This window comes from Alnus glutinosa, chromosome 4, assembly GCF_958979055.1.
Source record: "Alnus glutinosa chromosome 4, dhAlnGlut1.1, whole genome shotgun sequence".
NCBI classification, from domain to species: Eukaryota; Viridiplantae; Streptophyta; class Magnoliopsida; order Fagales; family Betulaceae; genus Alnus; species Alnus glutinosa.
This window is the reverse complement of record NC_084889.1, coordinates 6,836,619-6,863,548: the sequence shown is the minus strand read 5'-3', so window position 1 is coordinate 6,863,548 and position 26,930 is coordinate 6,836,619. Positions and strand designations below refer to the sequence as shown.

The window sequence follows — 26,930 nt, the reverse complement described above, 5'->3', positions numbered from 1 at the left end:
TTTTCAATTATTAAGAAGAGACCCAAAAGGTGGAATGCTCTCGGACGCAGCAGGCAGCCCCAGAACCTTCCTTCTTTTGAGGTGGCTTTTGCCGTTTGCGCTGGCTGCGAAAGGGAAAACCCAGAAAAGGTCGGCAGTGCACGAGCGAAAAGGCCACGTGTGAGGCCCACACACGTGCACATAGCCCCCAGTTTATTTCTTTCTTTCACAGAAATATCAGAAATTGGCGCCCCCTTTCTTCTCTCGATCTTAAACTCGTTTTCCCCATTTTCTTGCGCTCTAAAAAGAAATCGTCGACGAGTGCACGCTCACGCTGCACAAAGATAAAGAAAAGAAAAGAAAAGCAAAGCAAATTTCTAGAATTCTCAAAATCCGATTCGCCATGTCAGTGCGTAGGCGCACCTTGCTCAAGGTCATCGTTCTCGGCGACAGTGGGTACGCCGCTTAGGTTTCATATATATAATGTGTATATGTGTCGAATAATATATATATATGTGTGTGTATGGAAATTAATTCTTTTTAGTTTCGGATTTCAGGGTTGGCAAGACGTCGTTGATGAATCAGTATCCCCTCAACTGTAGGAATTGATTAATCCGTGATATATATTCCAAGATTCATGGGATCTTATAATATCTGTGATTTCATTTTGTTTCCTTTAATAATTTTGTTGCTGTTTTGGCTGCTCTCTCATTCATTTTTTGGCCTAGCACTGCGTACTTCTTTCTTGATGCGTTTCTTGCTTATACTTTTGGGTACCAATTGATTATTAATTTTTTTAATATTAGGTTTTACATAGTACATTGTGGCTGAAACATTTGTTTTACAGTGCTTCTGCTTTATGAATGCATTGTTCTGTGTTTTTATTTAATTTTCCGGAGTTCGTATTTGTGGGTCGTTAACTAGTTAATAGATATGTGCATAAGAGGTTCAGTCAGCAGTATAAAGCTACAATTGGTGCAGATTTTGTCACGAAAGAGCTCCAAATCGATGACAGGCTCGTCACTCTACAAGTGGGTAATGGTATTTGGGCATTCTATACGATTTTAATTATTATTTTTTGATAAGTAATAAAGTTTCATTAGGTATGTTTCATGCTAATACGTTGTGGGTTCACGTTGATAGATATGGGACACAGCCGGGCAAGAACGGTTTCAAAGTCTTGGAGTTGCATTTTATAGAGGGGCAGATTGCTGTGTTCTAGTTTATGATGTTAACGTGATGAAATCTTTTGATACTCTTGACAACTGGCATGAGGAGTTTCTTAAACAGGTTCTTGATGCCGTACTTGATTCTTTAATTCATTGTCGTTCTGAATGATTTGCTAGCTAGCAACTTATCTTTTTGATGTTATTCATTTTATTTCCTAAAATATATTATTTTAAAAAAATGGTTAGGCTCTTGTTTAAATTGATTACCGTGTTTCAGACTATCAGATATCATTTGAGGAATTAGATTGTCCTAAAGAATCTGATTTTTTTTTTAGTGGCATCACTCACTTAATAATGATAATGTAAGAAAGAGTGTTAGTTAAATGTTTACTTTGGCTTGTAATACTTGCTTCACTTGATTAATTTTCTTCTTCGAGAGCTCTTTCTAGTCTCTCGTAGCAACTGATTCAGGAAAAAATGTTTGAGAGAGAGATAGAAAGAGAGACCAAAGCTTTTTAGATTTAATTTAGTTGCTGTTGCAATTGCAGTTCCCCTCCTAGTATCCAGTATCTTATTGGGTTCTTTGGAAGACAGACGAGTCACACACTTGCACTTTACTCTTAAAGTTGATCAAAAAAAAAAAAACACTTTACTCTTAAAGAAGAATGTACTATTGTCACAATAGCAGTAGTATTTTATTAAAATTATATTTTAGTACTTGTTGGTTAACACATTAAGATCATTTAACATTATACATGATTATATATTGTGCTTTAGCATATTCGTAAAATATGTGATTAGACTGTATCAATGTTCAATCTTTAGCTGTAGAGTGATTGATTTCTTCATTTAAAATGCAGTTTAACCCTGTCTCATTGGAATCCATGTTATTGGAGCCTTCCATTATTCACTTTTCTTTTAAGGGGGCCTCATGCCTGGGGGGGGGGGGGGGGGGGGGGGGGTGTTACGTTTAAAACTCATTCATTGAAGCAATGCCATGGATGCTTTTTTTTTTCCCCCCTGTTTTCACTTGCCATTTTTAAAATATATATTTTAAAATATATATATATTTTTCAGGCTTTACACATTGACGTGTTGCATGAATATGTTTGTTTCACTTTTTTTTATTCTTCCACCATCTTTAAATACAAAACACTCACATTGTAGTGGTTAGCTATGCAAGTTAACAGCCATTCCAACATTTGTTGATTGCTTTTTTAGAGTTGATTATTTGCAATTCTATAATTTGTATAATTAGTCAATGATTGCCTTTATATTTCTAGTTTTCATGACTTTTTTTTACCTCTTTTCTTTTTCTGGTTAGGTGTTTTGTTTCTCTTGTATATTTCTGGCGTACTTGAGTGCGTCCTTCGGTTTGTGGCTTTAGTTTTTCAAAAGATGCTTACATATCTTTTCATTTGGAATGTTGACATGGTTTCCACTTTCATTGTTGTCCCAGGCAAACCCAGCTGACCCAAGGACGTTTCCATTTATATTGCTTGGAAACAAGATTGATGTCGATGGTGGGAATAGTCGAGTGGTGAGGCTATACAGTTGCAGTGCTATCTATGTTTATTTGTTCCTTACATGTTGGTCTAAGTATTGTCTTTTCAGGTTTCGGAGAAGAAAGCAAAGGAGTGGTGTGCTTCAAAAGGCAACATCCCTTACTTTGAGACATCAGCAAAAGAGGATTATAATGTTGATGCTGCATTCTTCTGTATTGCCAAGACAGCTCTAGCTAGTGAGCGTGAACAGGACATGTAAGTTTATTTTGAGGGTTGATATCTTTTTTTTGGATTAGTTTTAATATCTTATTGTTTTAATGTATCAAATAGTTATAGGTTTGAATGAATCCCATATAAGATATACTGTACTGGTAATATTTTGATGTTATGACAGAAGTTTTGAGGAAAACATGGGTTTAGTGGCAATTCTACATCAGTCTAACATGGACATGATATTTTTAGGCACAATTATGAGCAATTATAGAGGGAAAATTGAGGGCAAGGAATATGAGATCTTCACATTGAAAGATCATTACACTCTGATGCCTCTAAGAGGATCACTTGTGCTACATCAAGGGTGGGCTCCTGATAAAAATACCCTCAGAACTTCAAATCTGTGCAGTTCCACTATGCCACATCAAATTCCATGTATTGAAAATGACGACTAAAATAATTTAATTAAAGAAATTAAAGATGTTATGCTTTAACTACCTATCGACTTTCATTCATATGTTTTTGTTAAGGCCAGTGTAGGGCAGATTGGAATTTCAAAACCAAACCAATACAAAAATTAGGGTGACTGATTTCAGCCATTGCATTAGTAGATTGGAGCATTTGTGCGATCCATCTTCCGGTCTCTGTTCTGTTATAACGGTTAATGTATTATAGTGCAACAAAGCATTGGCTTTTATTTTTTCTTTTTATAATCTGTGAAATGTGAATCCTCCCTCACAGACATTACTGAATATGTTACGTACTTGAATTCTTTCTGCTATTGGTGTTATATTATAATATTATTCAGATTTTGGAGCAGTCTATGAAATGCATCAATGACCTATTTTAAATTGCAGATATTTCCAAGGCATACCAGAGGCTGTTTCGGAGGCTGAGCCCAGAGGTGGTTGTGCATGCTAACCTGGCACATCAAATAATGTCACCGATCCAATAGTTTTGGTTGCTTCCCCCCATTTTTTTGTGGTCCTTTTGATTCATACCATTTTTTGTTTTGTTTGCACTGTATTCCTTGGATTGAGTCACCACGAGTTGTTCTAAGCATAGAATAGGAAATGAATGCTCCATTTTATAGTTATCAAGCACTGCTCCTGGGCATGAAACTATCAATCTTAATTTTTGAGTGGAGCCCTTATCCGCTCCTTGTTTTACCGCCTTTAGTGGCGGTCAAGTATCTTGGTGTTCGTGTCAAGAATCATTAGGGTTGCGTCATTCATTTGATGTATTCTCTTTTAATTTTTGTTTCCTCTGGATGTTCTATCCAGTCTTAGTTTGTTGTTCTTAGTTGTAATTCTTCTTTTATGTACTTGTTAGAAAAAGATTTGAGCGGGGCGACTCTTTGTGGCTGTTATGGAATGATGATGGTTGTGTCATTTCATTTCTTCAGCAGCCCAGTTATTTCATTACAGCAAGCTTCTCTGACCAAGATGGAATACAGATTAGCACTTTGCGAAGTTGGCACTTAAGAGATGTGTTGACTTGAATGGAGAAATTTTATCCAACCCAGCCTCCTAAAAATGATGTCTCTTAGAATGTGAGAAATACATGTATTTTTTAATAACATGTCTTTCTCACCTGCTCAATTTAAGAGCAGTTTAGAGGAAATTTATATCCAATAGTAAACATGATAATATGGCAAGGTGTTTTCCAGGGCGACAAGTTTACACATCTCTGAAACTTGGGTCCTAATAAGGACAGTGAAGGATTAACTAGGATGGGAAATGCTAAACATGAGCCTTTCTTCAGCCTCATGTCCGTCTCTTTCCAGCGTGGCACTGACATTTTATTAAAAAAATGAAATCATTTGGAAAGGCGTCGTCGGCTCCGTTGGAGATTTGGTCGGCTGGTTTCGAGATCCGATCTGTAGGCACCGGAGCAGACTGTTCGAGAGAGAGAGAGCGTCGTCGTCAGCGTCGTCGGCGACGGATTGTCCGGTCTGTGCTGGGTTTGAGAGAGCTAGGCGTCGGAGTCGGATTCGGATTTCCGGTTAGTGGGCCGTGCTACTGGTTTCGAGGGACTCCGAGAGAGAGAGAGAGAGAGAGAGAGAGAGAGAGAGAGAGAGCCGATTTCGGTCGGTGAGAGCCGGTGCCGGCCGTGCTCCTTCCCCACGGTGTGGAGGAACACCCCGGAGACCACCACGTCGAAGCTGTTGTCTTCGAAGGGCAGCCTCCTCACGTCGCCTTCGTTGGAGATCCGGTCAGCTGGTTTCGAGAGAGAGCGAGCTGGGCTTCAAAGGCGTCGGAGATCCGGTCGGTGGGCGCAGGAGCAGACCGTTCGAGAGAGAGAGCGTCGTCGATGGGCGCCGGTGACGGATTTCCGGTCGGAAGGAGCAAGGGCGTCGGATTCCGACCACTTCAAATGCGTCAGAGATACGGTCGGTGGGCGCCGGAGCAGACCGTTCGAGAGGGAGAGCGTCGTCGATGGGCGCCGGTGCCGAATTTCTAGTCGGGAGGAGCAAGGGCGTCGGATTCCGGTCGGTGGGGGAGAGCACGATGTTTTGATTGCTTTTTTTTGTTAAGAAAAAATGAAAACAAAATGACACGTGGAAAAAAGGCTGAAGAGAGACGGATGCGTTGCGCATGCGTAGAAGCTCTCAACTAGGATCTCTGGAATTTCTGACTCGAATTTCAGGGCATGAGAGAGTGGGGTGTGGATTCGGGTGTCCTGGGCAGGTGGGCCATGGACCCCAGGTTGCTTGTATGCTTATATATATGTATATAAGTATAAATATTAATATCTTATACCTATATTATAAATCTGTAAGCATAAAGACTAATATCATAACTAAATTTTCCATGTATGTGTGTGTAAAAAATAGAGGGTAATACTATATACTATAATTTTATCTTACAATTATTTAACAATGTTGATGTTATACTTCAAATCAACCGTTAGATTTTTTTTAAAAATTTTTTTTATTTAAGAATGATTAATTCAAGGGTCAATTGGAGTGTCATGACAAATTGTTTAACTGTTATTTATTTCACATTTTAAAATTGCTATTTTAAAATTGCACTTTTTGAAATCGCAAACTGAATAAGACACTTTATCTGCAATATCATAACAAATCTCAGTCTCAGTTTTTTTTTTTTTTTTTTTTTTTAAAAAAAAATTATATTTTTTTCATCAATAATAAAAACGAAGTTATTAAAATTTATATGAATGCAATGTTTATAAATGTGAGATTAATTTATGTTTAAAAATGATGATTTTTTTTTAGATTATAAGTCGATAAAGTAGCCTAAATGAAGAAAATAAGAATTATATAAATCTCAAACGATGTAAATTGTTAATTTTGAAATAGAAATTGAGAAGTAAGAACATAAGTAAAAAAATAAAATTAATTTGAAGGCAGATTTTTAATATGAAAATAAATGTTTTTGAATTATAAAGAATTGATACAAATAAAAGCTTGTTTTAGCAAGACATAATACAACGTTTTAGCACTTTGCCGAATTTTTTATTTTTTTTAGAACAAATTGCATGTGCTATTATAACAACTAGAAGCCCAAAGGCTACAACGAGAAGAGTAATGCTACACATCATCCCCTTGTTCTACTTTTGTCACCTTTTGTCACCTCAAAATTGATGTGGCTCTTAAAATTACCATTGGATTTATGATAGATTACCATTGAATTTTGATCCAATGGTGATTTTAAGAGCCACATCAATTTTGGGGTGACAAAAGGAGGACAAGGGGATGATGTGTAGCATTACTCCAACGAGAAATGAGGGACATACCACCCACACTCTTAAGTCAGAATGATCTGACTTAAAAAACAATTACATATGTAGAATCTCAAATTTTACTAAAATTACAATCAGCCCCCTAACAAATAAAATTCTAGTAAAACCTGAGCCACACATAATCAATTGTACATAGAAACAAGAGAATACACAAACACATCTAGCAGAAAATTCAATCCAAACGTCGAAGGAGAACACTGTCTTCGCTAGAGACCGGCGCGTGTACAGCACGCGCCTCCCCCGAAACCGCCAGCCATCAGATCAGCCCCCCAGTGCCTGGCCACCGCCTTTGCCTGGCCAAAAAAAGGCCGAAACGAGACCTCCACGCGCCAGTCAAAGAGAAAACTTCACTGGCGCGTGACGATTACGCGCCGGTCACCAATGATCCCGACGGCCGGAACAAACAGCAATGGAACAAGACGATGCCAGTGAACCCATCTGAGCGGCGCGTGTCTCTAGAAATCCAATGGTTAAGCGTAGATCTAACATCAAAAGTAGAAACAGATTAGGCACTTTGCCGAATTTTCAGTTAAGAGGTGTGTAGGCTTAAACGAAAAATAATAAGAGAAATTATATTTTACAGCTCAATATATATATATAAGGCAAAAAGGGTACATTACATTTATGATAATTTTGGAGGGGGTAGAAAGGATATTGCTTCAATTAAAAGTTTGAGAATAAGGGTCTGTTTAGATTTGCGATTTTAAAAAAGTGCGATTTAAAATACTGATTTTAAAATGTGAGATTTGAAAAAAGTGATTTTTAAAAACGTAGTTAAGTGTTTGGCAAAATCGCAATTTAGCATTTAAAATCTCGAATTTACCTTTAAAATTCTGCGTTTTCAAAAAAGTACCATCTTATCTGCGTTTTCAAATCGCAATTTTTAAATACGCAATTCCCAAACGATTTATGTTTTCTGCGATTTGGTTTAAAATAAAACTTATTGTCTACGAAATCGCAATCTCAAACGCACCATAAGACATTGTAAATTGCTAGGCAGTTTAAAGGGGATGCAAGTATTTATTTATTTTTATTTCCCTAATAAAAATGACAACAATGTTTTTTTTTTAGGACAAGAAGTTTACATATCTTTGAAACTTGGGTACCAAGGAGAAGTACGAATAAGGATTTTTTGAAATTTTCTGTTCGAATTCCAAGAGAAAGGGGTGTGGAGCTTGACTGTCACGGGCAGGTGGGCCTTGCACTCCGAACTGATTGAGTCTCATACCCCATTCTCTTATTTTTTACTTGAATTTTTTAAAATTCGGATATGAGTTTTAGAAATCCTAATCCATACAATATTTAAATAAACCCTCACAAACCGTTTAATGTCCTTGTTGACTTAGATCTGAACTTGTTAAAATTGAAATACATGTCATTTATGTCTTGTTGCAAGACAAGTGTTCTCATTTGTTAGTACAGTTTTCGATATGGTGACATGTTGCCTTGTGATTCGTTGCCTTCTTTGATATTCGCTCTCCTCGTAATCTGCAAAATAATAAACGGCTCGTCGGCTCGTGGGGGTGCCGACCATACCCCTACTCCGATGCCTAATTCAGTTCAAACTATTTATTTTCTGGAGAGTATCGATAATCTCAGAGCTTAGAGAATCTGCCTCCTAAAAATACCTGACGTAGTAGTAAATAAACTCACAGTTCACAGTTATGAAACTACTGGAGTGCTTGGAGCATAATCTAATTAAGAGTCTGAGTCCTAGATCACATAGTCTTTAATCTTATATTCATAGAATTCAAATTGGGTAGTAGAGTCCAAACTGGATATGACATTCTCTTTAGCTAATATCCTTCTATTAAGTACCTTATCTCATATTTGATGGGATAGAAGTTTATCTTGATATATTTGGGATATGCGGCTTTTTGGAGATAATGGATGGTCTTGTACTTAAGTCTAATCTGGCCGAGTCAACCCGATGGGCTCAGCCCCCGATACTACCTTAGGCTCACGTGTCTTTGGAGCTGATTATTTCTCCAACATCATCCAAACAGGTTGAATTTTAATTCCCAAGCTAAACCCATTTAGAAAAGAACATAATTAGTAAGAGATCATATGGTTTAAGGATTAGCTTGTTGGATTATTGATGCGGGTATTATAATAAGAGAAATACTTGGTTGTACACTCCCATTCCACCTTATTTACGTTGACCAATAATGTGAGAGATAGAAAAGAGAGTGTAGTGGGACCCTGATTTTCTTCTCAACATTATTGATTCACGTAGACAAGGATGGGATATGAGTGAGATGAGAGTGTACAACCAAGCATTTATCTTATAATAATAATAATATAATGCATCCTCAATAGGTAGCTCAATCGGCTGGGATCATATTTCATGAAGCAGAAGTCATGAGTTCGAATCTTCCTCCGCTTTTTGTGTGAGCAAGTAAAAAAAAAAAATAAAAAAAAATAATATAATGCATGATAATCTCTTTTTTGTTTTTTGTTTTCTAATAAAAACAAAGAAGGAAATAACCACAAATGGCAAGCCTTTCTGTGCACCAACGTTTGCGAAAAAAGCAGCTTAAGACTACGTGTAAGCAACGTGGCGCTCTCGTGTCCAGGCTTGAAGGGAGAGCCATCCCACACAATTCTGCAATCGCGCCGCGCCCATTTCTTCGTGAATAATGCTTTATCTCAATTTATTTGTTTTTATTCTAATAACGACTGATTTAATTGGCAGTTTTAATTGTGGAATAAAAACGGATAAAAGTGTGATTTGGTTTCTTCGTTCTCTCTGCGACTCTTCTGAAAACAATGGCGAATGCATGGCTGGTGGGGTTAAAAGGTCTGTTCACAGTGCTGGGCAGTGTTATGGTGGCCACTCTCATCTTCACCATCTGCACCGATGGTCTTCCTTTTCGCAAAGACCTCCTCACCCCGTACTCTCTTCCTCTCTCACTCACACACGCTCCAATTTTATTCATATCTTTTGGTTCAAGAAGACTAAAATTGGTATATCCTTTCCATGTATGCTCTGCTTTTTCTTCATGGTTACTTGTTCTTTAATAAAATAGATGCAAGTGCAAGTAATTCTTTTTTTTTGGGAATTTATTTCAGGTGGATGGTAGCAACGTTGGTTGACTTCTACATCAACGTTGTACCTTTGGCGGTATGTATTTCATTCTCACTTTCTCAATTTTCTTTTTTTTCTCTAACTTGCTGGTGAGTTTTCTTGATTCTGGATGTTGAACATGCTTGGGGTTAGTAGAGGAGGTTGCAAGATGGGAAATTGAAATTGGTGCTACCCAAGTTGAACTTTGGACATCAAGTTGTCGGATCATCTCTTTGTTTATTGATTTTGCTCAATACCATTTCAGGCATGGGTTCTCTACAGAGAATCTAGCTGGCTCTGTGCAATACTCTGGATAATTCTGCTAGTATGCTTTGGCAGGTATGTCTCTTGTCCTCTTTTAAATCTGTTGAAGTCTATTTGTTGTTTAGAAAAAGTTACGATTTAGCTACATAATTTTGTGAAGGTCTAACGACACAAAAGGCTGTGTTCAAGTATCCCATGAAATAATGTTGAGCCTCAACCCGTTCTTGGTGCTCATGACCTATTTGTTCACATCAACGAAACATCAAGAAGTAGAAACAAAATTAGGTCCAAATAACATAGACCCTTTTTTAATTCGTTTTTGGTACTTTTCTAAAATCATTTTGCCGAGTCAGATGAATAATTGGATCATGACCAATTATTTCAAAAATTATTTTGCATTGTTCTTTATTTGGTTTTTGTCTTTTATTGACTTGCTTTTTCCTTCTTTCCTCCTGTCCTATTTATCCTTTGATTTTCTCTCCAAAATGTTCTACTAAAATATCCCCATTCTTGTTCTCATGGTCTATGTTTTTTAGTCAGGTTTATGTAAACATTAGTACTTTCTGGATGTGCAATCAAGTGATGCAATGCCAATACGTGAGATGGAAGAAATTATTTAGTAATGCTGAAGTACTGCATACATTGGATATGATTTATGAGATGCAGTTGTGCTATATTTATTTTTCCTATGTTTTAGAGAACTTGTGATCATTATGTGATATATAGAAATTCATGTTATTACATTATTCTGACTGCTTCATTTCTGCATGTATTTAGTTTGCTTTGTTCTTTTGAAGCATTTCATATTTGTTTTTGTCCCTTTTACTATGATTGAAATTTCGGGCTCAATATTTTCTTTTTCATATTTTATTCATATTTCTTGGTTTCCAATCTAAGGTGAAATTTGACACGGATCCTTTTGATTCCTTTACATCTTTACAGACTTAAAGTTGGTTATATGGCTTTAGTGTTATTGCTTAACTAATAAACTTGTGAATGAGTTTTTGAGCATTACTTTTATAATGTTTATGACACTCGCAATCTTTTGATGGAATTCCAATTGTTATTATGTCATCCAGTTCATTGTTAATTTTCCAAAATCTGGTTTTTAATTTACTTTTTTTTTTTTTTTTACTTTTTTTTGTTCAGCATTACTACATGTGCCTACATTGTTATGCGATTTTTGAAGCTGACATCATCTCAAGAATCCTTACAAGATTTCATGTATTTTGTTCTCTTGCGGCATCCAGACGAGTACGGATGCAAAACTCTAGACAAGTATGTATCCAAGGGTTAATTTTTACTGTCACATCATCAAGTTGTGTGGCAATCGTATAATAGTCTACTAAGTAGCATTATTCATGCACTTATGCACCTGTGTTGAAATAATATGAAAGGTTTTTTTTTGATAAGTCATAATATGGTAGGTTTTAAGATCAACTATAAACGTGTTGTGATGTTAGGTTTATGAGTTTTTAATTCCCTTCCCCGTTTTACTTTTTCCGGTTACAGTTGTGGAGGCTTGAAGATTTTGTCTGCTGTTGCAATGATTTTTTCTTAAAATTATTCCTTTACTGTATTGGAGAGGATTTAGATACTTTAGTTTATTGGTCTACAGATTCAGTATGGTTCAATGAGCTGCTGTTTTGTGCTACTCTACAGTGGATAAATGCTACCAAATCTCCTTTTGATTCATTAAAGTTTACGTAGATACTATTGTAGACAGGATGGAAGGTGCTTGGTAGGATGGAACAAATTATACATGTCTAACAGAGGAAAGCACACTCTCATGAAAAGTACGCAAACTAGCTTCCCGAGTTATCTTCTTTAAGTTTTCACCTTTCCAACTCATATGGCTAACAGATTGGAGAATTTACGCGGGGAGTTTGGGTAGAATAGAAGAAATTTTTTAATTTCATTAACTGGACTTGAATGTTGTCTGTTTTCCTATTAGATTTAGAAAGCTTGGGCTTAAAATTAATTCATATTGCTGGGGAAATGGTTATGACATTATGGTGTGGAGGGGGATCATTTTGGCGATGTGTAAGGTGTGTGAAATGTGGGTATTTGTGGGGAAGGTGGACGCCAGAAGTAGTAAGAAGGCCTCATGGTGCAATATGGGGAAAGCATTAGGGCTGGTTGGGAGAGGTTTAAGGTTTATTAAGTTAGTGGTAAGAGATGACATGAGGGTTCAAATTGGCAGATGTGTGGTGGGGGGATGCTGAGCCAAACAACCTATTTCAGCCATTTGTTCCTCATAGCTGAACATTATGCTTCTATCCAGTTTTGTTTGAGCTTTTTGGACAGTGGACGAATTTAGCATGGGGTCCTAGATTTTTACTTGTTTATTCGGATCAAGAAATCAGATAGGTCGGTTTTCTTTTTCATCTTCTAGATTCTAATCTTCTATTTTGCATTATGGCTGATATGATCACTTGAACGTTGAACCGTTGTATGTTTGGAATACATTCTTTTTATAAGATATTGAGAGAGCCTATGGTGATTTCTATGGAAGACTATCTAGCACACTAAATTTCTAAGAGAAGTTGCTTTTGGAAACATCCTAACGGTGGATAATCTCTTCAAAAATAATATTACTTTGGTGGATTGCTGCTGAATGTGAAAATCAAGCAGTGAGTCACTAGATCATTTGATACTTCATTGTTCTTATACGAGAGAGTTTTGGTTGTTGGTCTTCAATTTATTTAGAGGTCAATGGGTGACATAGCATTTTACGGTTTTTACCTTGTCAATGGGATCCATCAAACTACCATGTGGCACATGCATCTGTTTCATGCATTAAAATAAGAAAAATGTGTTAATTTGAATAGTATTAAATGATCTCTCCTAAATGGAAACTGAAAATTATATTGCATATCCCTTAAGATAAAATTTTGGATTGCAGCTTTCCTTTTGTAATTTTAATAAACTTCTCTGTAAATCATAATTTTATTGCCTTATTCAATAGATAACTAGGTAAATCACGCCTTCTTGTGCTGAAGAATTTTTGTCGATACAGAAAAATGTGATTATTTCAGTAAACATGTCTTCTTCTTCTTCTTCTTTTTTTTTTTCTGGGTCTGGTTGTCCATTTACTTCTCTCATAGGGAGTGATTAACTTTGAAAACATTCATTGCATAGGGATGGCATGGAACAAAAGTGGAAGCACTCTTATGTCTGGACTTTCAGAATCCTTTTCAGTGCTTTGGGTTTTTTGATGTTGGGAACTTTAATTTATACTCTCTTATCAGATGGTTCTCCTTTCCGCGAAGAGCTCTTTACTCCGTAAGTTTTTTTTTTTTTTTTTTTTTTTTTTTTTTAATTTATCATTATTGATATTATCATCCTCTGGTTTTGCTACTTGTGAATAACTGTTCTTTATAGTGATTTATAGGTATAATTAAGCTCTTCTCATTTTGTTTAAATTAAAAATTAAATTAATACAATTCATCAAAAAAAATAAAAAATTAAATACAAGAATTTTAAAAAAAAAAAAAAAATTCAGCTCAGTTGGACGACGTCGTTTTATTAAGGAATTTTTTTTTTTTTAATCCACATGCATGTCTTCCACCTTTCGCTTCTCCCCGACAGATTGCTTTCTTTTTCCCCTTACACGTTACAGTGAATGACTTTTAAAGTCTTTGATACTATGCAAAAGCATTGCCACTTTTCAAATCTTTATTTACGCGTCTGAAAGCCTTTGACACCTCCGCAAAACATCGCCACATTTTTGATCTTCACTTACACGTTGTTGAAACCCATTGCCACATTTCAGTCGACTACCTACATGTTGCACCCATGCTCTGGGCCTTCAAACCATGACACTCCTCTCCTTCCTCTATTTAATCAACCATTCTCGCCGTTCAAGACACCAGCAACAAGTTAATTTTCAGAGATACTTGAGCTTCAAAGTTGTTCAACTCAAGAGGTAGTTTCAGAATCCTCTTTCCTTTTATTTTATTCAGCCTTTATTAATGCTTTTCTCTCCATCACTCGCACAAGACCCATTCCTCTTCTCTTTTTTTTTTTTTCCCCTTCTTTATCGTTCTGCCTCTTTCCTTGTTATTTTTTTTTTTCGTACCTTAAGAAAGTCAGAGAGGCAAGAGGGAGAGGGAGTAACTGAAAGGCAGAGGAGGGAGAGAGAGAGAGAGAGAGAGAGACTAAGAGAAAGTGGGGGAGGAAGAGACCCAGCCGGTGGGTTGGCCACTGGACTGGGCGGACGACGCCGCCGAACCCAGAGGCCACGGCCCCGCGCCGGCGACGCCACTGGAGAGCGTTTTCTGGGTCCCCAAAGTAGAAAAAAAAAAAAAAATCCGTCCCTTGTGAGTTTTAATTTCTGGGTTTTTGATTTTCTAGGTTTAGGTAGGTATATTGAGGAGATTTCTGGATTTTAGAAGGATTTCTTTCAGTGGAATTAGATCTTAGATTTTAATTTCCAGATTTTGGGTTGAATGGGTCTTTGGGAAATTTTTGAGAAATTCTCTTGTTAACTGAATGGGTAGACCTTTGGGTGTTAATTTTGTTAAAGACTTAAATTCTGGGTTTTGGTTTAGTTTGATGATTTTTGGATAATAGTATGAATTTAATTCTTTGATTGTTGCTAATCTCTTAGTTAAGAAGGGTTGTTCATTCTGGATAATTCTTTTTGGGTATATAAATTTTTGGTTGAATGTTAATGTTGCTTAAATTCAAGTAAATGGGTACCAAAAATTCTGGTGATTTGTTGGTAAACATGTACTAACTGACAAAATATTATGAGAATGGCTGCCTTTGAGCCTTGAGTTCTGTCTATTATAAAGGCTTTACACGAATGCTCTACATGGAAAGAAAAGAAAGAAAATAAAGTCCCGCATGATTCTAGCCCTATACATATAAACTATATTCGGTCAAATATATGCCAACTATACAAAATAAGAGATGGAGAAATAAGGAAAGAATCAGAGGCTGAAAAGTAAGGAAACAATAAACAATTATGACAGCACAGCTGTCCATTGACAGCCCCCCTCAAATTGATGCAGGGTGATCAACAAGCATCAATTTGCTACTTAGGAAGCAATGTTGATGACGAGTGAGAGCCTTAGTGAAAATATCCGCAATTTGTAGATCAGTGGAAATATGTGGAAGAGTGATAATCCTAGCTTCAAAGGCTTCCCGAATAGAGTGACAGTCCACTTCAATATGCTTGGTGCGCTCATGATAGACAGGATTGGCCGTGATCTGAATAGCACTGGTATTATCGGCATGTAGCGGTGTAGGGTCGGTCTCAAAAAAATCTAACTCAGCAAGCAAACCACGAAGCCAAATAATTTCTGAACAAGCAAGAGACATGGCGCGGTACTCAGATTCCGTAGATGACTTAGAGACTCTGTCTTGCTTCTTACTTTTCTAGGAGATCAAGGCATCACCTAAGAACACACACCAACCTGTGATGGAGCGACGAGTATCCGCACAACCAGCCCAATCAGCATCACTATAAGCGGCAAGACGAGTAGAATTGCTAGCAGGAAAGAATAAGCCACGAGTAGAAGTACCGTGAACATAGCGTATAATTCTTCGGACAGCAGTTAAATGTAGATGACGAGGAGTCTGAAGGAACTGGCTGACTTGCTGGACAGCAAAAGAAATGTCCGGTCTAGTAATGGTGAGATAAACGAGGCTCCCCACCAACTTCCGGTATAAGCTGGGATCAGCAAGTAAGTCGCCCTCCTCTTTGCGAAGCTTGACATTTAATTCCATGGGAGTATCAACAGAAGGAGCCTCTTGAGCCTTATAATATTCTGGTATAAGGAAAGAATCGGAGGCTGAAAAGTAAGGAAACAATAAACAATTATGGACAGCACAGCTGTCCATTGACACTAACCATGTACACTGAATGGATAAGATGTCGTGAAATTTTTTTGGGATTTGCTGGAGTTGAAAAGTGAAAACTAGTTGGGCATTGTGGTCTTATTTGAAATTCTCTCCAGTAATTATAACCGAATACTGCAGAATGTTGAGATGTTAATTTCTTGAACTTTTCCAGATTATAGCCATATGAGTATTAATTCGGTGGGCTTCGTTTTGATCTTATAAGGAAAAGTTTTGAGTTATTTTGATTAAATTATATTAGAATGGGTTGTGGATTAATTTGATTATGAATTTAAAAGTATTACATACAGATTAGAGAAAGAGTTTCTGTGGAATTTTAAAGTTTTTCACTAAGGATCAAATTTGTAAAACTCCTCTGTAATTTGATTAATATGTGGATTGTTATTGATGGGACTATGTTATACCCTTGTGGTTCTTTATATTAAATGAGTTGGTAAAAGAGTCACTATTTTCTGTTTTATGGGATTGTTAAGAGTACTTAGCTTTAATATTTTGCTACTAATTTAGAATGATTTTCATGCATGCTGAAATAGTAAATCAAATTTTTGTCCTGTACGATATTCAGATATGAAGAAGATGGGATTATGGCTTAGTGTTATTTGAAGTTATTAAATTTTGCTTTCCTATGTCATCACACACACACACACACACACACACACACACACACATATATATATATAGATTCAACATACTGTACAAGTTTATAGGTACTGATCTTGCTGAATATACAGCATTCTTTCAATATATTTGTCTATCTTTGAATATTCTCTAAAAATGTATTTTTATGATCTAATCTAGGCAGAAGTAACTAAGATTTCACTCAGGATCACCGAGGTAAGGGAAACACAACCTTAAAAACCCCGGCAAAATTTTAATAAAACTTTTTCAAAAGAAAAAGTCGGGAATTTTCCTAAAATCCTTTTTTCTTCTCTATATTACTTGCCTTTAAAATTTCATCATTACTCATGTTACAATATTATGGTTGGGACTTTATGAGGTTATGCATAATTATATTTATGCACCATATGAGCAAGTTGATGTGATACTGTGTATGTTCCATGTGCTCCATGGAGCGAGAGTTGATGACATCATCGTATTGTTATATGTGCATGTATCATATAAGTTTTAACCACGGTATCATCATGATATGATCCGGATCTTATGATTATATGGGTAGCATGGCAACCACACCAAAAGTGTGGGCTATCGGTCCCTAACCCGATATTATGATTATGATTAGGGGGGGTCTTCACCTAGGGAAGTTCCTAACCCGACGGCTCTCCCCTATGACGACAGGATGAGCGTATAGGTCCTTCGGGATTGGTCATTTAGGGCCTGCCAAACTTGCACCGCTCAAGATTAAATAGCGAAGTTGGGCCGGTGGATGTTAAAACTTACACGCTACATAATGGTTATCCTGCAATTGAATTAATTACATAATGTTAAATGTATCTTATCTGATTGATTTATTTAAGCTTTGTTTCCTAAAAATACTGTATTTGTTGTATTTTCCTTACTAAGTTGTCGAACTCACCAATTTTCCCTCTAAACTTTCAGATGGCGCTCCACATCATTGTCCTCTTAGCAGGCATACCTATAGGAGTCGCAACCTATGACGACTCGCAGTTTTAGCCCATTGATGCAGACCAATGGGTCTATGTTTGCTTTGATTGACCTTAGTGTTTAGTCAGGGATCTTTTTTTTTTTTTTTTATTTTTATTTTTATTTTTTATTTATTTATGTAAAGTTTAATGACACTGCAGGACTGAATTACTTTGGAGGATGGTAGAAGCCCCTAAGCAATAGGACATAGATCGGATTGACCTTTTTGTATATGAACAGTGTTCTTTTGTGATCCCTGGCTTATTATGTTCTAATTGAAAATATTGCTGATATATAAAAAAGAAAAAAGAAAAGAAATATATATGGAGTTAATGTTATGAAATTTGTTTGGATGTTTTACTTTTCATGAACTTAAGTTTGTATTCTCCTTTATATCCCAAAACGGATCTATGTTGTCACACCCCCGTTTTGGGATATAAAGGGGAATGCGAACTTAGGTTCATGAAAAGTAAAACATCCAAATAAATTTCATAACATTAACTCCATATATATATATTTTATTTTTTTATATATCAGCAATATTTTCAGTTAGTACATAATAAGCTAGGGATCACAAAAGAACACTGTTCATATACAAAAAGGTCAGTTCGGTCTATGTCCTGTTGCTTAAGGGGGCTTCTACCATCCTCCAAAGTAATCCGGTCTTGCAGTGTCATTAAACTTTACATAAACAAAAAAAAAAGATCACTGACTAAACACTACGGTCAATCAAAGCAAATATAGACCCATTGGTTTGCATCAATGGGCCAAAACTGCGGGTCGTCATAGGTTGCGACCCCTATAAGTATGCCTGCTAGGAGGACAATGATGTGGAGTGCCATCTGAAAGTTTAGAGGGGAAAAAAAAAAAGGAGAAGGGGAATGGGTCTTGTGCGAGTGATGGAAAGAAAAGCATTAATAAAGGCTGAATAAAATAAAAGGAAAGAGGGCTTTTGAAACTACCTCTTGAGTTGAACAACTTTGAAGCTCGAGAATATCTGAAAATTAACTTGTTGCTGATGTCTTGAACGGCAAGAATGGTTGATTAAATAGAGGAAGGAGAGGAGTGTTGTGGTTTGAAGGCCCAGAGCATGGGTGCAACATGTAGTTGGTCGACTGAAATGTGGCGATGGGTTTCAGCAACGTGCAAGTGAAGATCAGAAATGTGGCGATGTTTTGCGGAGGTGGCTTTCAGACACGTAAATAAAGATTTGAAAAGTGGCAATGCTTTTGCAAAGTGTCAAAGACTTCAAGTCATTCACTGTAACGTGTAAGGGGAAAAAGAAAGCAATCTGTGGTGGGAGAAGTGAAAGGTGGAAGACATGCATGTGGAGGAAAAAAAAAGAAGAAAAATTAGTACCAAAGTGAAAAAGAAGAAGAAGAGAGTTCTTAGATGCATTATGTTCATGCTTCAAAGATTCTGCTTTGTTGTTGTACTAATGCTGGGGATAATGGGTAATGTTTAGCATTGCTATTTAGATTTTATAAAAATAATTATCAATACTCCAAAGAATCCAACAGAAGTTTTTACATTATATGTAGAATACTTGATGTTACCTTAAGTCATGCCAGTACAGCAAGCTACCTGTTCGGTTAGATTTACCTTATAGAGTAGCATATTTCTACATTCCTTCTTGCAACTGTAAATTGTAATTGCCTGAGCCTCATTTACACTTTCTTTTTCCATTAATTCTCAGTCGATATCCGTTATGCTATGACATCTTTGTTGGTAATCCATGTCTTGAAAGATGTCTTTTCCATTTCAAGCTGAGAAATTAGGCATTGGGTATGAGGAACGTTATTAGCATATAAGCAAAACCTGTATCTGGGTTAAGTGGGACAGGCTGGAAATGTCTGCTGTAGTGTTCCATCCTATCTCTTAGGAAGCATATGAAACTGCTTAGAGGTTATCTTGACATCAACTTCCAATACTGATAGTTTTAGATAAGAAGTTACTTAAGTTGTATTTTTCCTAGTTATTTTCACTAGCTGAAGCCACTTGTGGTTGGACATGCGAATGTCACAGTAAATCTGCCCGCCTCTAACAACTTGGATTACTCCTGCACATCGAGGGGATTGATGGCATGTTATGACAGCTAGCACAAGATAAGATAGTTTCAGCGTCACTTAGATGAATCAGTATGTAGGCAGTTTCGTTTTGGTTAGGCTTTTAATTTTCAATTACGAAAAAAAGATCTAGTCAAACAATATTTAAAATTACACCCTTTTTATTTTGTTCTTACCCATACAAGAAGAGTACTTAGTAAATTTCCGTCCATTGTGTCTGGTTGTAAGTGCGTAATTCTATACACCATCATTTTATCCCCCAAAGCTGATGTGGTGTGGTCCCCAACGAACAAAACCCATTGCCATGCACCACATGCTATGGGGGACCACATCACATCAGCTTTGAGGGGATAAAAAGATGGTGTATAACATGACTCAGTTATAAGTTGCTTTTCAATGTCATGAATATTCTGTCTTTTTATATTAGGATGTAGAATAATAAAAAACTATTTCATGGAATCTTAAAACAATATTCTGATATGCAATGCTCTGGTTGGTTTGTCTGATTGGATTTCAAATTGCGGGCCTTCCACTTTTCTATTGTAGGTTTAATCCATCTAAAATTGAGAGTTGGCAAGTGTGCTCATGGGTAGTCTCTCACTTCCTGTTGGGACTAATCTGACCAACATAGGGAATTAGAAGAGAAGGATATTAAAATATTATTGAGGCCTTTTGGTTTAATTATATATGCCTGTTAGTTTATCTCTCATGTATGTTTCTACCAAATAAGAGGAATTTCTTTTCCCCTGTAACTGGCATGCCCAGAGTGTTTGCTGTATATTAACTCTTGCCACATTCCTTCGATACAGCCCCAAGCCTCCAAGGTTTCTAAGACTGTCCTGCATTATGATTCATATTCTTCACTCGGTATTATTATTATTTATTATTTATTTGTTTTTTTTTTTTAAAAAAAAACTCTTTTTGATGAACAATTTAAAAACTACATATTTTGGATACATTTCATATGGGTGGCACCTTTTTTGATATTGCTCATTGACACTTCAGACCGAACTATTTTTAAGGTTTTGGCTTGATGTTATGACATGATTAGATAAATGAGTCTGGTTACCTTTTTCAGCAGGCTTATGATTTATCTACTTTAGGTTGAGATTCCAATACCTAATGTGTTATAGCAATATTCATTTTTCCTTTTTCATTTTTAACAGTTCTATCATTATTGAAAGTTACTAGTATCATATATTTGACATAAATTTTGCATTTGCTACTTCTTTTCCTTCTTTTTTCATTTGTAACTTACACTCGCATCCAGTGGGTTTAGAACTTTTACCTCACCCTCCATCCTGTTCTCGAAAGGGAAGGAGATGCCATTTGAGCTAAAGCTCATTTGCTTCTTTTACACTTGCTTTTCGTGCATGCTTGTGCGTGGGACATATATGTTTCCTTTTCAAGTTTCTCTTTCTGAAGGTCATTTATCTGTAATGTGAATGTAATGATTCTGATAAAATGTTTGCAGGTGGATGAAAGCAACACTAATCGACTTCTATATCAATGTTGTGGCTCTATCAGTACGTCCCAAGTGCCTTCATTTTTGTGGGTTCGTTTCTTTTTGAAAACAAATGATGTCACCACTTAAATTGTAATGAACATGGAGAAGTGATTGATCAACTTTTACTAGAAAGTCGAAAAGCAATTATGTGTTGCATTGTGACTATCATCATCCTAGTGGACATCCAATTAGTATTATGCTTCTGAAATCCTAGAATCAGCTTTTTTAATTAATGAATATATCTTTCAATAATAATTTAAGCACCGCTAGGTTCAGCTTCTGGAAAGAACTTATTAAAAGCGCAAGTTTTATTTTTTTTAATTTTTTTTTAAGTATAATTTTGAATTTCATCTATTCTTCCGGGAGCGAAAAGTAGTAAGAGGAATGTGAAAGGGGTGCTCCTATGAGATGATCTCAAGTTAGTTACATAATGCAGCTATATGTGGCTCTAGTACATCAGAAATTATGCCAGTACAAATATTGCTTACTGTTAAAATCATTATCAAATAGCATATCAAACTTTTAAGCATGAGAACTGAAAAATAAATTTATAAATTTTGACTGGATTTTATCTCTTCTATTTGATTATTAGAGATTAATTTTTCCCATTGAACTTGTTAAATTTGTGTCAAATTTCAGCTGCCAAAAACTATGCCTAAATTTGATTCTTATTCTACATAGTTGCCCCTTCTGCTAGACTTCTTTCATATTTGTGCCTCAAACTCTGTACTTCGTTGCTGACCAATGAATTTCATCAAATTCAATTTTTTTCTTCTTTTCTTCTTCTTCTTTCTTTCTTTCTTTTTTTTTTTTTTTTTTTTTTTTCTTTTTCTTTCTTTCTTTCTTTTTTTTTTTTTCTTTTTTTTTTCTTTTCTTTTTTTTTTTTTTTTTTTTATAAAAAAAAAGGTTGTGATGTATCAGAAGATTTACCTGGCATAGTAAGTGTTTAACATTTATGGATTTTTAATATCTGTATAATTAGTATGTTCATACTTCCATTTTAAATATCAGGTTTGGGTGAACTACAAGGAATCAAGTTGGATTAGTTCAATCTTTTGGATAATTCTATTGATATCTTTTGGCAGGTAACATTTCACTGATGATTTTAATGTTGCTGCCCTTAGATTTATTTTTATTGCCTGGATTACCTAGTTCTATGCCTCCAGAATATGATGTTTCTTAATAAAAATGGTTTTGACATCTACCTTGTTGCTGTTATTATTTATTATCTTTGAAAGGATCCATGACATCATATTGTTGTTGATTACTTCCTATCTTGGACAAACCATGAATTAAGTTATTCAATGAATTTTCTTAATTTTCTCAGAAATTATGCCTTTTTTCGAAACTCGTGTTTGTCTATGTATGGATATAGATGAATGTATTGTAACACCTCAGCCCTATATTGAGAAGATGAGTAACCCACGTAGAGTGGACGGTTTATAAAGATAGTCATGAGTGCTAAGTCTTATATTGCCTAGTTATTAGGTAAAACTGAGTTTTATAAGAAATTTTAGAGAAATCCCAAATTGATTAGTTCTTTTGAGGTGATAGCGCAGATGTAGTTAGCGTTTTTTCCTAGGTCGTTACAAATAGTATCAGAGCCACCTAGTAATGCCAGGCCATGTGGTATTCGAGCTTTGCATGATGTGACCCTAACGAGGATGTCAGAAGTTTAAGAGGGATAGTTTGTAACACTTCGGTCTCATATTAGGAAGATGAGTAGCCCACATAGAGTTGGTGGTTTATAAAGATAATCATGAGTGCTAAGTCCCACATTACTTAGTTATTTGGTGAAACTGAGCTTAATAAGGAATTCTAGGGAAACTCCAAATTTACTAGTTCTTCTAGGGTGATAGCGCAGATGTGGCTAGCGCTTTTCTCTAGGTCGTTACATGTATGTTTCAGCAACATAAGATAATGCTCCTTTGAAAAATTTGAAAATAGCAAAGACAAGATTTTTTTTTTTGTCTTATTACAGTACAACAATCTAGCAACTAAACCAAAAAAATATGGTATTAAACTATAAGTGTGAAATTTTTTGGTTGGGCACATCTCTTCTATGTTATCATTTTAGGTGTCCATGCTCTTTTAACACCAGCATAGGGCATAAAATTGTTCTGACTGCTTTAACGTAGTTTGGACTTGTTACTAATATTTTTGTTTCTCCAATGCTTTAGTATTACTACATGTTTCTTCATTGCCTGGAAGCTGTTCCAGCTCAATTTGGAAGATCCAGTCTACCTTGTTTTATCGAATTGTGGCAACAGGCAAGTTTAATCCCATGTTTGGCTTTTGAATTTTCACACTACATGTAAGTAATAAGACCTGGTTTACCTGTTTCTTTGTGATTATCATGGACTTATGGAAGACTTTCATAATATGTATTTGGGATTCATTTTTATTCATAATATATGGATATGTGTATGTACATGTGTGTGCATGTGCATGCGTGTGTGTGTGTGTAGTGTATGCGTGTGTAGAAACAAAGCCCTATTTGTTTGATGGCTGCACCTACTGTGCACGGGGGTATGTTGTAGACGTTTTGAAATGCTTCAAGTGTCCTTACATTCGAGGACTATTTTTAGTAAATATATGGATGTCTCACCAAAAATTTATCTACTACATATATGACCCTTTAATCTTAAATTATAAATAATCTTCTCTAATTTGGATTGTACTTAACAAAGAATTATATTTTTGATAAGTAATCGAAATTTCATTAAAAGCAAAGATGTAACTCAAGTACACAAGAAGTATACAAGAGTAACTTAACAAAGAATTACATTGATACAGGAATGTGTATCTATGTTTGGTCATCCTACTGAAAGACTAGGGTTGATGACATCTTAGTAAGGAAGCAAACACCTTAAGCAAACATAAGGAAACTTTTTACTGTCTTGAGGATAACTGAGCTCAAAAATTAAGATCTTGTTATTCAATAAGTTTTTAGGGTGTATTTACTAATAATAACAGAATCTAAAACTTAAGAATTGTTGAAGTTTTGTAATCACTCCTAAGACGTGTCTCTTGGTGTTTGGAAACTTGGTTGTGGATTGACCTGGAGTTGTTTTAAACTTGTTAATTTACTTAAGGGTATGCTTACTTAAAGAATCTACGTGCAAGAAGTTGTTTGGGATATCAAGGGATTAGATAGCTGGTTTATACTAACTCCAACTTGGCTGATATTTTAGTAACCGGCTTAAGCTGGTGATGATAATGGCATTCTTTTGCAATGTTCCGCGTATTTTCTTTCAGGCTTCCACAACCTACGAAACTGATGTGTTAGGAAATTGCTTAAGTTCTGATCAAAGTGTACTGCAATACTTGGACAATATTTTGGGGTAAATTTACCTAACAGGTTCAGAACAGTAAACAAACTAAAGAACAAGATTTTTTTTCTCTGGGTGGGTAGACGGTTTCGTTTTTTACCTTTGAATATGTACAAATGGAGTAACCTTTATTGCCTATGCACAAGCTAAAACTGTGTAAAAGAAAAAAGAAATGGAAACCCAAAGAAGAAAAAAGGAAAGCCCAAGTTGGTGTTACCTCCACCAGTACTGTAATGTTAATATTTAGCCATTAGCCCATAATGCTTGCTATATGACAGTTGTAGTGGTTGCTCCCAAATGAGATCAGTCTTCAGTACTCACTCAGCTCGGCCTACTTATACACCTATTGGCTTTGAAGGGAGCTTGTTCAAATTGCTAAGAATGATTCTTGCAATGGGATCTTCACCTCCATTAACTTTGGAGTGTTGGGCGAAGTCACAGGTTCAAATCCCATTGAGTGCATGAGCAATTGCCATGGAAAAAATAAAAATAAAACAAGAGAGAGAAGAGGGTAGGATACATGTTAGGGAAGAATTTGGTGATATTACTATTATAGCTGACTGTTATCCTTTATGTTGATACTCAAAGAGGAAATAATCCTAGAAAGAGACGAGAAAGGTGGCTCCTTTGTGCATGTGATGTTTATATGCTCAATATTGTTTTGTATTTTGCCCTTGTCGTGTGACTCAGTGACTAAGAATAACATAGGAGGATTTACAAGTATTTTGACATCTTTTTGCACTCCTACTGTTGCATGTTTCTTGTTTCCTTAATCCTTGGTATCAAAAGGGTTCTGAGATGTTGAGTACAGTTTGTTGTTCTGTTCCTTGATTGCTTTCTCCAACATTGAGTGCAACTGTGGAAGGTTAGTGGTTGGCTCAAAATTTACTGTTACCAAGTGAACATGTTAATTATTAGTTTTGTCAAACTGCAAATGAAACAGAACAGGACTGCTTACTTCAGTTGCTGACTACTATTGATCCTTCTGATGGTTGTCACTGTAGCCAATAGTGATGAGGCATGCCTGACCGTCCTCCAATTTTGTGCTGTGTAACCCATCTATAGGATGGATCTCAATTCAAGCATGTTGCATGTCCTTCCTAGCTGCAACCACGATTGTTAGCCAGTCATGACTATGACTAACATTTTGTGTCAAAATGACCATCCCTTAGTTCTGGGAAGGGGGGGAAATTTTTGTTTGCGTGTCGGGTTTGGTCGTATTAATGCATGGGTATAAGACTACATAAGTTAAATGTAATCCCATTCATTTAATTAAACAAATCAAAATTTTCAATCCTAATTCGCTGATTTCGTATTCGGTTTGTGTTGGATTCACACACCGTGTTCAAAATTGTCAGCTCTAGTGCTGGGGTCAAATTGTTGTAGAATTTGATAATCTACCAGTACCATGTGCAGCTCACTTCGAATTATGGTGGTTCCTTCTCTTAACTTTTTTTCCTTTCTCCCCTCTTATAACTTATCTAGAAGTAGGTTTTGTATGAGGATTTGAAATAAAAAAATTCCAATGCAGTCCCAAATCTTCTTTTGTCATTTTATCTTATCACTATTATTATTGTCATTATTATTATTTTTTTTCTTTTGGAATTTTCATTAATTGTCTCCATAATTGTTCATGGTAGGGCAGAAAACAGGTATAAGTTTGTGGGGAAACGGTGTAACACTGGTCTTGATGAGCAAGGTTCTTAGGTCAATCTGGTGCATATGAAAATTAGAAAACACAATTAGTTGAATATGGAAACTACCCATTTATCATGCTTTTATTTTCTTATTTATTTCTATTATTTTGATTGTAATCTCCTAACAATTTCTTTCCATAATAGTTTGTATTCATTTCCTATTTAAACCCATGTAAACGTATGGAACAATATCATGGAATAAAACAATTTCGCTTCTCCAACTTTCTCTTCTTTCTTCTTCAACTTGGTATGAGAGCAGTTTCTTAAATTTTTTCTGGGTTGTGTGTACTGTTGTGCATTGTCTCGCACAGAGACTGATGTGAGCCTTACGAATGCTGACATTAGCATAAACCCGAGTCCATGTGGCTGTGCGACCGGTGCACCTGACGTGAAAGACTGTCGTTTTTTGACGAATCGGTCGTGAAGGGTTGTCCTTTTTGGTTATTTGAAGGCTTCCGGGGGTTTTTGTGGATCACCGGTGTGCAAAATCATATTCTTTTATTTGGGTAGTCAATCAATACCACCGGTGTATTCCTATAGTTGGGTTTTTCTTAAATTATTAGGGTTGATCTTGTTGCAAAACTTACATTTGGGGACTCTTCAAAGGGAAAACCAACCACTATTTACAACGTGCAAGGTGCTCATTGACGGTTGGTTGGCATTTTAGTTTCGAGTCTTGGAAGTTAGAAATCCATGTAATATCTTTTGCTCAGCGTTTGAAGGCAAGCTGCATAATCTTTGGATGTAGATTTGGCTCCTCCTAACATATAAACCTATGTATTCTTACCGATCCGACAAACAAATGAAATAATAGCCACTTTATTTTTAGAAGGATAAAGTTATCCTTCAAAAAAAAGCCCAGAGAGAGAGAGAGACAACTTGAGCATTGTTGCGCC

General features: G+C 36.0%; 2 protein-coding genes across 4 annotated transcripts; both read left to right on the top strand.

Moving 5' to 3' along the window:
• Positions 1-30: 30 nt before the first annotated feature.
• On the top strand, positions 31-4,262 carry LOC133867359 (ras-related protein Rab7). Its single transcript, XM_062304097.1, has 7 exons — positions 31-435; positions 537-563; positions 911-1,010; positions 1,123-1,269; positions 2,608-2,688; positions 2,763-2,908; positions 3,724-4,262. The coding sequence occupies exons 1-7, from the start codon at positions 383-385 to the stop codon at positions 3,785-3,787; spliced, it is 618 nt and encodes a 205-aa protein (XP_062160081.1). The 5' UTR covers positions 31-382; the 3' UTR covers positions 3,788-4,262.
• A 4,941-nt stretch (positions 4,263-9,203) lies between these two features.
• On the top strand, positions 9,204-26,255 carry LOC133866585 (uncharacterized). 3 transcript variants are annotated; one of them, XM_062303152.1, is made up of 9 exons: positions 9,209-9,525; positions 9,704-9,755; positions 9,964-10,037; positions 11,112-11,240; positions 13,104-13,247; positions 20,973-21,024; positions 22,017-22,090; positions 23,186-23,275; positions 25,983-26,255. In XM_062303152.1, exons 1-9 carry the CDS (start codon positions 9,401-9,403, stop codon positions 25,993-25,995), a joined length of 753 nt encoding a protein of 250 aa, XP_062159136.1. In that variant the 5' UTR covers positions 9,209-9,400; the 3' UTR covers positions 25,996-26,255. The 3 variants fall into 3 exon arrangements, with proteins under 3 accessions (XP_062159137.1, XP_062159136.1, XP_062159135.1); XM_062303151.1 differs by having other exon boundaries at positions 9,210-9,525; positions 25,978-26,255; XM_062303153.1 differs by lacking the exon at positions 13,104-13,247 and having other exon boundaries at positions 9,204-9,525; positions 25,978-26,255.
• Positions 26,256-26,930: the final 675 nt, after the last annotated feature.

Excerpts from the sequence above, each read along its gene's own strand:
- LOC133866585 (XM_062303151.1), top strand. The coding sequence starts at position 9,401 with ATGGCGAATGCATGGCTGGTGGGGTTAAAAGGTCTGTTCACAGTGCTG. Across the intron at positions 11,241-13,103 it reads GGATGCAAAACTCTAGACAA|GGATGGCATGGAACAAAAGT; the intron begins GTATGTATCCAA and ends TTCATTGCATAG. Across the intron at positions 22,091-23,185 it reads CTATTGATATCTTTTGGCAG|TATTACTACATGTTTCTTCA; the intron begins GTAACATTTCAC and ends CCAATGCTTTAG.
- LOC133867359 (XM_062304097.1), top strand. The coding sequence starts at position 383 with ATGTCAGTGCGTAGGCGCACCTTGCTCAAGGTCATCGTTCTCGGCGAC. Across the intron at positions 436-536 it reads ATCGTTCTCGGCGACAGTGG|GGTTGGCAAGACGTCGTTGA; the intron begins GTACGCCGCTTA and ends TTCGGATTTCAG. Across the intron at positions 1,011-1,122 it reads ACAGGCTCGTCACTCTACAA|ATATGGGACACAGCCGGGCA; the intron begins GTGGGTAATGGT and ends TCACGTTGATAG.